The sequence below is a fragment of the Tyto alba genome, unplaced genomic scaffold (genome assembly GCF_018691265.1).
Source record: "Tyto alba isolate M040663 unplaced genomic scaffold, T.alba_DEE_v4.0 Super-Scaffold_14, whole genome shotgun sequence".
In the NCBI taxonomy this organism is placed as follows: Eukaryota; Metazoa; Chordata; class Aves; order Strigiformes; family Tytonidae; genus Tyto; species Tyto alba.
Window position 1 is genome coordinate 8874456 of NW_024881276.1, and position 12275 is coordinate 8886730.

At 38.8% G+C, this 12275-nt stretch overlaps 1 protein-coding gene across 3 annotated transcripts in view; it reads right to left on the reverse strand.

Moving 5' to 3' along the window:
- MID1 (midline 1) overlaps positions 1-12275 on the reverse strand; it is a 260084-nt gene that overhangs the window by 44452 nt on the left and 203357 nt on the right. For all 3 annotated transcript variants that reach the window (XM_032986940.2, XM_032986938.2, XM_032986939.2), the window contains exon 3: positions 2582-2677. In XM_032986940.2, the coding sequence (XP_032842831.1) occupies positions 2582-2677 (96 nt within the window). The remainder of the gene's footprint in view (positions 1-2581; positions 2678-12275) is intronic.

The following is a 12275-nucleotide window of genomic DNA, read 5'->3' on the forward strand; positions in this document are numbered from 1 at the left end:
TGCTATTGCTTTATGTCTACAGAGAAATTTTCTAAAATGGGACTCCAGGGACAGTAGCGCATCTGTTACCAGTTGAACAAGTTGGATTTTTTGTAATACTAAACCTCAGAGTTGGTAATATATTGCAGAATTTCAGAGGAGACAGAGAAACGCTTTTAAATTTTCCAGATCTAGCCCATCTTGGACACAGGCCACCAATGAAGAAGCGTCCTGAGCCCATCTGCTTCATGGGGTTTGCTCCGAGTTTTATATACAGAGGAATAAAATGTGTCTTGTCCCTGTCTCTCATTACCTACTAGAGTCGTTCCAGCTGATATTACAGTTATTCTGCCTGACGTTATTGCTGCCTATACAAAGAACTCAAAACATTCACCTCATGTCTGATACTGTGGATAGACTTTCATGGTCTTGCTGAGCCCCATGAAGTCAATGAGGCTCTGCAGAGGTGGAGCAGGTAGAAAAATGGATAAGATGATGATCTCTTTGGAAGAACAGCCTTGGGTTTTGGGGGTGGGAGCGTTTCTGTTTTTTTTTTTTTTTTTTTTTTTTTTGTGTTTTGGTTTGTTATGGTTTCATTTGCTTTGGGGATTTTGGGTGGATTTTTTTTTCCCTTTTTTTCTACAGCACATGCAATTACCACAGTCAACAATGTACTTCAGCAGATTCCAAATGTTCAAGATGTGACTTTGAATCTATTCAGAAGCAAAAGTTGCTCTTGGGCTTAATTAGGTCACTGAATTTTAGTCTGAAAAAGACAGAAAAGAAGAATTCCTATGGAGAACTTCCATGGGACTTTATAAGGACAAAACAGAGGCTTCTCTAAAAACTAAATGCCTTTCTGCAGAGCTGGCAGATGGCTGCGTTACAGCAGTTTATGTCACAGCAAACTTTCTCTTAAATTAGATCCATGTTTCAGAAGCTCTAGGTTAAGGCTACCTTCCTCTCTCAAATTCCCCAGGGCTATTCCTCAGGTAACACTGGTGAAGAAAGCTGGCTGTCTTTCACATATATAGACAACCATAATCAAAGAGGAATACATCTTCTACACAGCACTATTATTATTTAATGCTCCTGCCTGCTAGGAACATACAGGGCACCTTTCTCTGAATAAATGAGGCTGCTGCAGGAATTGCAATGCAGTCAGAAGTGAAATGATCCTATGCAGAAGCCTGTCAACAGACAACCTTGTAATGCAAACAAAAACCCCACCGTTTTTCACAGGGAAAGTAAGTTTTCCCTGATAATCTGATTAGTAATTAGCTGTTCAGATGAAGATACCTTTTCTCTGTGACTGAGGTCTAAAGCTTGTTCCACTCTAAATCAGCGGTAATTACATTGTGCCAGCTCCTCTGATTTTTACCCCATTATTCTTCCCATGCCAATTTAAACTGAATTTAAATTTTATGAAAACTGATAGCACTGCAAATGGTGAACCTGGTGCATCTCAATGAATTCCATCTATTTGTCAACCAGCACATGCACCCCACAATGTCGAGCCTTTCTGAGTCTTCCAGTGTTTCTGAGCCGCAATTTACCTGGATGAGAAGTAAAAATGTTTTGTATCTGGCGTGTCACCTGGGACTCATGGCTGACACTCACAATGAGGAAAGCACTGGTGATAAAGTTTTGATGCCACAGGGATATTTGTATAATATTTACTGGCAGAAAGCATAAATTCATGTTGTCTTCTGCAAGTTTTTTATGATATGGAAGCTTTTTCTTCATAGTGGTTTTGGCTTTGCTGATCTGTCTGTACTATAAGGAACTGAAAAGATCTTACAGTGTGGCAAAAACTAAAAAGAAAAGTTTTGCTAAAAAATAATCTATTTTGGACTCTTATCTCTTACTGTGTCAGATCTCATGGCTGAATTAGTCTGTGATTATTTTAATTTCAATATAGCGCAGCAGCCCCCATGAGGCCAACTAAAAAATCCCCCAGATTTTGGGGAAATACAGATTCAGATTCCTCCCTGCTAAAGATTTTCTGTGATACTTGAAGTGGAATGTGTAACTGAGGCAACACAAACACCTGTAAGCTTCTTTCTTCTTCTGAAGAGAAATATATTTCATGTATGACTTTTGAGTGCACATATGTATTTAGATACTTGATTCTGATGAAAAAAAAAAAATCAGTGGCCGATAGAGACCTAAATATTGTTGTGTATCTGTGTGTTCCACCTGTTAATATTACTCTACCTCACAGAGGACCCAAAAAGATAAATATCTTACAGATAGTGAGCGATGTGCTCATATATAGCTCAGGTACAGTGATGGGGGCCATACAAACATATCATAATTCAAAGGGCACAGGAAGGAATATAAAGGAGGTATTGTATTGAGATTACCATTTATAGGTGGAAAAGCTCCAAATCACTTTACCACTATTTTAATCAAGTTCTGCGCTGCTTGGCTGTTTTGGTTTTTTGTTTTTGTTTGTTTGGTTGGTTTATTTATTTTGTTTGGTTGGTTGGTTTTTTCTTGTTGTCATTTTGTTTTGTTTTGTTTTTTAACTTTGCTTCCTAAATGCTAGAAGTGAATGTAAATAAGTTTATAAATATTTTAAATGAAGGACAGTACTCACTTCTACATGTTGACAGGTCTGAATGAGTTTCGCCAAAAGAGTTTCCAGTTCAGTATTCCTCTTAATAAGGTTGGTGAGGTTACTCTCCAAATTTTGCTGTCAAAAAGAAAGAAAATAATACATTAACATTTTGAGGAATTTAATGTTTAGGTGAACAGTTGAAAAATGGATATATTTTCAGGATCTGAATTTTGTAATTACACAGACATGAACATGAGACTCATTTTTATATGCTCCATTAGATGTTTTGTCTATGCATCAAGTATGGCAAGGCAAGAGATCAGAAAAGTTCAAGAGTGAGTTCCAGAAAATAGAGTTTCTCATGATGTACTAAAAACTAGATTAAGCAATCAGTCTTTGTCAGGGGCAAAAAATAAGGAGTAAGGAGAAGATCAGGGAAGCTAAAAATGTTTCACCAAAATAAGTGATCTATTTTGGCTGAGAACACTTTTTGACTCCTATTTCCTGATGTCAGTCTAACATCTGAATTTAAAAGCCTGCTGCTAACTGAGGTCTCCGAGCAAGTGTCCCTTTGGGACTTTACTTGGAAGGACACAGTAGATCGGTCAGCACTTTCTTCTTGGGATTCTCAGTGCTGGGAGGGGATTGATCTAACTGATTTAATTCCCTAGTTCAGTAGAGTTATATTTTAAAATAAATAATCCTGAAGAAAAACATATTTTCTACGCATAAGAATGAAAAATCTACTCACAAATTGTGCCTTCACTAACTGTTCTTAAGAGAGAACTTGTGGCTTGTGTCTGTGTTTATCAACTGATTATGGCTGCAATAAATATCTGCAACTGTGGGAGATCGGAGTGCTTTCCGGCTTCCAGATCTGAGGCTGCATCCTGGCCACTGTGCAATTACACGTGAGATTGAGATCTAGTAACAAATGTTTCAGCCTCCCTTCTCCCCTCTGTATCCACAGGAAGGAAATCCAAACCCAGGAGGAGGAGGAGGTCTGTGATGGCTGTGACCTGCTCCCTGGTCTGGCTGACTCGGGACCAGGACCCTGCTGTGCACCGCGGAACTCGCAGCTACCAGCTCCTCACTTTTCACTATGCATCCCAAGGTAGCTGCTGTTTTACATGAAATTCCATCTTCTGGAAGCACATGGGCATGAAAAAATCCTTTTTTGGCATAAAATGCAAAGTTTCCACAGAGATAAAAAAATACCTGTAAGTACAATTTAAGTACATAAAAGGAAGAAGAAAAAAACAGAAGCAAACCATTAGAAAGAGGCCTGACCGTAAACATTCATTTTTTTTTTTTCAGTAACTTCAGGGGAATATATTCTGTTTCAAAAAACCTCAGGACTGCTACCATGACAAGCTGTTTCTCATAGTTATTCACCTGTAGAAGTGTGTGAGACTAGTCCCTTGCTTAGTATTCCCAACAGCCTGACAGCCCCTGCCTTTTAATTGTACTTTGTCCTCTGAGCAGTCCCCAGTATCTTGGAAGTACTGAACAAGAATACCAGAACTGGGTCCTGTGCTTCTCTCCCAAGGGCTGTAGTGTCTCTGCAGAGCTCTCATTAATTTCGTGCCTCCTCATCTTTTATTAATGGAGTTCTTTTCTTCATGATACTACTTTTCCCCTGATGTATCTATTCCATCACTTAAGTGCCTTCAGCTACCATTAACTCACCTGACTCCTCTCATCCTTCCCCACCCTGTGCATTCATTTAGTATGTGTGCGGTTTTGTTTGTTTGTTTTCTGGTGCTGTTACTCCCCGTCCATTTCATGCTGGTTTAAAACACTTAATTCCTTGCCCTTTCTGCAGCCGTGCAGCCTCCTTAATCCTTCTTGCACACAGCTACAAACAAACGAAGCTGGCAGTATTTCATTGCTGAACCATACATACTTTGGCATTTACCAGGGTTGATGCTGTAAACACCGGAGGAGCAGTCAGTCCTGCTCCATTAAAGATAGCACAGGATTTTGATGGGTTTATGTATATAACCCTTCCGAGAAGTGTGATGGGTGTTTGCAGTACATAATTTTGGCATTTTCTTCCCAGCACAGCCATGCATATCATGTATCACAAGTTCTGGCCGTAAAAATACCTTCTAGACTGCATTTATTTTATAGCCTATTAAAACAAAGAGTAACAAGAACAGGCATTCTTTACTGAACAGTTTGAAATGTATCTTATATTTCTATAAGCTGTACTGTGAACAATCATTTAATTACAAAAGCATGTTTGCTGTGCTGTCAGATGTGCCTTTGTAGAGCTGAGACTCACATGCAAAGTCAAAATACCATATAGAGTTACAGTATCAGATAACCTTTGTCTTTAAAAAATAGTTTGTTAAGGGGATCCAAATGTACAAATACTCTTGAAATGGTATTTATGTACCTTATTGCTCATATATTTATTTTGTACATGTTCTAATATTTTATACTAAAAGGTCTAAAATGAAAAATGTATGTTCTTGATTGAGATTGCCTAATTTAAAATGTATTATTGGACATAATAAATGCTAACAGTTGGGACTTACACATACTATGAAAAACAAATGTTCTCAAAGCTGTTATGGAACACTGGTGATTTGAAATAACCTGAAAGTGTCTTCAACTAAGGCCATTAGTAGATGAAGAGTAAGTATTTTTCTCTCAAACAGATTTTTTTTAACCCATAGATCATATATAAATTATTATATCCAGGATATTTTCAGATCCTGGATAAAAACCAACATTTTAGAATAAGTTTCCTATCCAGTGAATATAAATGTGAAGCCATATATATTATTATGTTTTCATACTGGTCTCTTGATGTCCTCTGTATTTCTCAACCATGAAAATGGAGGATAACTACTAAAGAAGTGAGTTGCCTTATGAAAAACTAGAGTTAATGCATTCCTATGCTCCTCGAATTGTGTCATGTTCAAACTGGAAAGCCTGGAATTTTGTTTCCATTCAGTTTGGTATGAAACAGATCGGGGTCTTTTAAAGTCAAGAATTATCAGAATTTTGTTAAACTTTTGTTAAAGAACATCAGTTTATATTAATACTTTACAAGATAGCAAGAACCTGGAAGATGCTTTCTGAAACAAATGTCAACCTTTCCAGTTTCACTAGGTGAGTACTGAATGGCAGCTTCTAAAACTGTCCCGCCTTGAAAGTTTTCAAGGTCATAAAACTTGATCAATTCTTGTAGTATGTTTACCTGGACCTTCTCCTGGCAGTATCTTCCTATAGTTCTTTCCCCTATTCTATTCTATTCCAGTACGGACCATGGTACCAGTTTGGCTACCACATGATAGCAGGTAACAGAAGCAGATTTCAAGCCCTACCCTCTTTCTCTGCTCTGTATAGCGTGAGCCAGAAAGGGCCTGAAAGACACTTACATTTCAAAAGCAGAAGTTGGTTGTCATGGTTTGAGCCTGGTTGGCAGCCAAACACCATGCAGCTGCTCACCCACCCTCCCCTACTTGGGAATGGGGAGGGAATCAGAGGGGCAAAGGGACACTCGCGGGTTGAGATAAAAAGAGTTTAATAAGAGTAATAAAATAATACGGTGACAGTATAAACGGGTAATGTACAATGCAAATGCTCACCACCCGCCATCTGACACCCCACCTGCTCCTGACTAGTGATCCCAAAGCACAAGGACACCGTGGCAGCGATCCCAGAGTTGAGCGCACCCCTTCCCGCCCACCCTGCCTTTATATTGCGAGCATAACACCACATGACATGGAATATTGGCCAAGCCGGGCCCGGTGCTCCAGCTGTGCTCCCTCCCTACTCCTTGCGTGCCTGCACACGGGCCGGACACAGGGAGCTGGAGAGCCTCTTAAATCTCAGTGTGCCATCAGCACTCCTCCAGCTACCAAAAATGAACATGAACTCTATTCCAGCCCAAACCAGGACACTGGTCTACAGACTTCCCAAAGTGTCACCATCTCATTTCACATCCACACCTGAAAATTCCCAGTTTGTGTAAAACTTCAATGCCAGATTTGGAGGTCTAGTTGTCTTGAAAATTTGATCCAGTTCTGTAGACGAGAATTCCTGGCATAGTGAATTGTAGTCAGGTTTAAGTCTGAAGAAGGTGGGCTCTCACATTATTATGAGTACATGTGAAAATGAGTGGCAGAATAAGCTTATTCAATGTATCTTCCTACCTCCCACTTAATCTTCTACTGCCATTCTCTTACATGAACCAAATTACAACTGTATTTTTGGAAATGTTCTAGGTAAATCACAACTTCTTAAACATTTGCACCTGCCTTTCTTTATATTTTTTGTCACTTGCCAATTTTCATTGTTATCTGTCTATTAAAAACTGAGCTTAGAAATGCAGAGTTTTGTTTTTAAAGGACAATAGTTGCTATGTGTTTGCTCTGTGAACAGGCTTCATGCATGTTAACTCAGTGGATGCAAACTGCTCTCAAAAAGCAAAAGCCAGGATGAATGCTTCCTGACTTACCAATGCAGATCTAGCCCAACATCCTGACATTCCGTGCATGCTTTGAAACTGTTTTTTCAAAATCCAGATAAAGGGAAAATAATGCTTACTGACCATTTAGCATGGTCTGACAACTATACAACATAAATATTTCTATAATCTTGTGCTAAATCCAAGTAGATGAAATCACAGACATGTAATTGAAAAGGACAGCTGAGGATGATGTTTCATTTTGACTCTGTATGTCTATAAAATGATATGATCCTGGGACTGGAGTCTGATGTTGGAAAAATCAATGTTAAAAATTAGAGGAAGGCAACTCAGGACTGGATGTCTTTTTTTAAGCTGCTCTCTAGCTCACACTGAAGTCATGATCTTGTTGCAGTAATGATTGCATGAGTCTTGTGCCCTGATTGAAGTGGGAGGTCAGACTAGATGATCATAATAGTCTCTTCTGGCCTTTAAATCTATCAGTCTATGAAAAACAAATGTGAACTCATGCCCTTTGCCAAATTAACAGTCTCATGCAAAGCACTGCTTGTCTAAAATAGGAAGGTAACACAAACAGATAGTCCTAAGCTACTATATGGGTTGGAAATGCTGTCAAAATAAATTAATGTAAGCTTCTAAAGAAGAAAAACGCTGAGTTGTGTGCTTCTCTCTTATGTCATGGCAGAGAAAACATCCCCAAGATCATCTTCTCAGACGCGTTCTTCTGCTCCATAAAACACGTCTATTAAAAGGCCAACAAAATAAAGCATATAGCTAACAGCTAATATGAGATTTTAAATTCCACTTGAAGTAAAGACACCATCTTTTTCTCATTAAAAATATTCTTTTTACTGACATTGGTAAATATAAGTACACATTTGTATTTTCCACTCACTGCTTACTGGAAGGCTTTGAGAACTGGTCCACTGAAAGTGCAGCACATGCTAAGACTCACACATTGTGGGACAGTACTTTGTAACAACAGCCTTGATCACCATTTATATCAAATCCATCATGATCAAAGCCTTTGGGCAGCACATATTGACAGCAGTTTGTATTTCCTTTGCTCCTAGTATAGAAGTGCCCACAGAAAGGCTTATTTTGAGGACATCTCCTGGTTTAAAGAAGAAGACAACTTTGGAGAGCCTTCTGGGCTTATCAGAGCCACACATGTGGAAATTAGCTTTAGTAATTATATAGGTTTCATGAAAACCACAGCTACCTTCCCATCATCTCTTTACAAATGGTCAAACTGAAACAGAGATTATGTATTTTCATAGTTGGTTGGTTAAAATGCGTAACGAAAAGCCACACAGTTACACTGCAGTAAAACAGAGATGAGGAATAAAACACCACAAAGCAGAAGTGTGATCGTATCCTAACTTGCTCCAGCTAGAAGGGCAACCAGAGCGGTGTTGACATGGCAGATCAGTCTTCAGCACATGCAGGCTGGCTAGAGATCATAAATATACACCCTGTTGCTAACAAAGTCCATGCAACCACATCTTCACTGCAACTGGTTTTCCTCCTAACTTGAAGAAGTTATGCTTGCATATGCTCCACCACCTCATCGTGGTGACATACCCTATGAACTAGGCCTGTTGCCCCCAGGACTTGTGTCTAACCTATTAAAAAAGTTGCCAATCAGTTCCAGGAGAACTTCCAGAATATCAAGCATGGTTGTGAGCCAGGTTTTGGGTGTATGCGAGTTTAATGTTTCCTTTGGTGTTCTTTATTTAATTGGACATGCCAGGTGCACATGGAAAAACTTAAGCTAATTTTTATTCTATGTACTTGTCCTGAAACAGATGACTACTCTTCCGTAGGATACACATGCTCGACCCTGTATTTCTCCAGCCAGGGAATGGTAACATTTGCGGTTAATAGGAATGATTGACCTCAAGTCTCAAATGTGCAGAGCTTGACAACTGCACTCCACATTTCTGTGTGAAAAGAAATAACAGCTATGATGTTGATACACTCCCGGGGACTAAGATTTTTACCTCAAGTGATTACAGTATATCACAAGGAAAGACCCATGAGATACTGCACTGTTAATTAATTGTCCAGGACTATTTTTATTAAAATTGCAATAAAAATAGCTGCATTTGAGGCCACTATGACTTAAATGATGTTAACTGAGTTGGGTCTATTTTCATATTTCATAGGAATGTTACTTATTTTTTTTTTATTAACCCTTATTTAAAATGGGACATTGCGGAAATTAAAGAAAATCCAAGCATTTCAGATTCTTGACCACATAAAATTGTTATTAACTGAGAGGACGACATTCTAGGGAAAACTTACAATTGCACTCTCACTTCTCTGCAAAGCCATGCCCACAGATACACCATGGGTGCTTGCCACTTGCAGCCACAGCTCTGCTCTTTGATTTAATTACACTAATCTGCCTTGTGAGTTCTTTTGCTGCAATGCTCTTTTGTCTTTTCTTCTGTCTTCCTCAGAGCATAAGAGAATTTCATAACTGGGGACTCTGAGGAAAAAAGACAGGACAACAGCTATATACGTAGTACACTACAGCAAAAGCTTTCCTTTGATGTGCAGTATTAGGTTAGGAAAAGAAACAATATATATACTTAAATCTATTCTGCCTGTATCAGGGACCATGATTACCAAGAACACAGGTCAATGGAACTGACACTGCTTAGTAATTTTCAATGTTATAATGCTAAACGGACATACAAAAAAAAAAAAAAAAAAGAAAATAATATTTTCTTTTAAACAGGGAAAGCAATTTGCTTTCTGAGGATATTCAAATATAAGAACTTTGTCCCAGTTTAGACGGTGGCAAAACTGACTATATAGTACAAGCAATTTTTTTAGAGATTCCCGTTTCAATTAAACTACTAGAAGATATCCAAATGTTGGCTCGGCTGGGATCTGGGGAATTGGTTCAGTCCTATTTCTAATGAGTCATTAATCAAAGAAGGACCATAATAATAATCAGGAATCAAGGATCAAGAAAGACTAGATTAAGCATTTGAGTAAATTAAAAACTAAAATCAGTCTTAGACTGATATGTAAGTTAATAAAGGTTTGCAAAACTGTAGATATACTGGAGGCCCCAATATATTTGATTATCTTTTTTGTTTCAATGCAGTAGTCAAACCGGAAGCTGAAGTGTTAAAAGAGCACAACAAATACCAGGCACCCTGCATTTAAAGCATGTCAGTAAAGACTTATTGTGGAGAGCTAGAGGGTTCATAAACTCATTTTTATCCCCATGGGCTAATCCCAGTGCAATGAAGGGGGTTAAGGAGAACTTGAACTGTTACACAGCTGTCCTGCAGCATCCTGGCTGCATCCACTTCCAGTCTCCCAGGACATGGAATGAACTTAAAACCAGGAGTTCAACAAGAGCTCCTGCTCATGAGATGCCTAATCTAATCTTGCGCAAGCAAGATCTGGGAAGTATTCATTCCAAAAACTGAAGTCCTGAGTTTTGCGCATAACTAATGACAGACATTTATATGAAGAGAAAGCAAAAAGCTCATCTAAGGAACCACAATTTATGCAGTGTTATTAAAGTCCTGGCTTCTACAGATGTCTGCATAAACATTACTGAAAGTTTGTATTTTATTTAAGAGGTTGTATTATGGAAAAAAATCTGGTTTTAATCAGTCAGTACATATTACTGCATTTTGCGGTTGAAAAAATTCCATCTTATCTAACCAGGTATATATAAAAAGCAATTCAGTGTTATGCAAAACTGGCAGGTTAGAAAGGACAGCTAGATAGGCAAGGAGTGATTTGGTCTATGTTAGGTAGCAGACTGGTGGAGCTGTCACAAACCCAATTCAGTACTTTCTGATGGCCTGTAGCAAAGCTGACATTTGAGGCAGCTGCACCCATCTGCATTTATGTTTCTCAGTATGGCAAGCAGCACTTTGAAGGAACTCTATAGATTGCCTTCCTGAGGATATTAATCATCCATCCGGAGAATGAAGCTAAAAGTCCATCTCCTGGTGCAGCTGGAAGGACTGGGACACACAGGGGACACACTGGCTTTGTCTGCTATTGGTGCAGCATCTAGCAGTTGGGCTAACCAGACAACCAGCAGCTTTTATTCCAGAAATGGGAGTGACTGTCTGTGCAACTGCTCTATAGAGAGGAGACAGGTGCATCTGTGAACACAGTATATTCCCAGCTGTTGATCTGGTGGCATATTAGGAGCCATACAGGCACCACTGGTAAACCCAAGTGAAGCCTGAGCACAGAACCTCTTTCGGAAAATGCCAATCCCAGTGTCCAACGGCATGGTGCATGAGGCAAGTGTCAACCAACCAGTCGACTAGAAAGACCCAACTCTGACTTTGGGTGAATCACACTAAAGAAAGCACCACTTACGATTACATTTTATTGTATTTTTGTGTGTGTTTATAAACTCTCCCGGATTTTGCCAAGAAGTACACCATGAGCTAATTCTTTCACTCTGGAGCGCTCTGGTTTTGCGCCACTGAAGTCATCGGTGGCTCTGCCTTTTCCTCCCAGTGAATAGGCTCCAGCTGCAAGAGGTTATTCGCAATAAAAAGGTTGGCATTCGTCCAGTTTAATGCTCATTCTGGCACATGCTCATTGCCTGGCTACCCACAGCAAGAGCTTGATCTAGACAGAAGTGTAAATCTCTGTGTTTTTTTCTCTTCATTTGCTCTACTTGCTATTCAGTATACTAAACCCCTCTACCATCTTGAGTAAATGTCCCGAAAGAAGTTTGGCATGATGAACTTGAGTTACTCACAGTTTTAAAGTACTTTTTTGAAAATAAGGCTTAAACATTCATCTAAAATACTTCTCTATCTGGCCTGATAATATAATTTAGCAGTAGTTTTCTGTACAAAGCTTTTGACCAAGCATGTTTTCTTGAATGTAGGAGTCAGGGAAATAATCATCCTTGATTCATATTTCAGCTATAGAGTTGTTATTATGTTTAGATCTTTGACTTTGCAAGCTTCTATGGTTAAAACCAGAGAATAATGTCAAATAATCTTAGTACAATTACATATTTAGGGACTTACTAAAACAATGTGATGGTGATAAGCTAAGTTTAAACTAAACAGTGAGTATAAATTGCAAGGTACAGATCATAATTTAGAATCAGATTTTGTTTCATATTTCTGTCATAATCAGGTGAAATTTCTGTTCTGACCTGCCTAATCCTTAATGCCAATACTTCATCAGAGAACAACTCCAGATTTCCAATTTACCAGTCAACAACAACACCACCAACAAAAAAACACTAACAAAAAAACCTCCACCCCCAAACCAAAA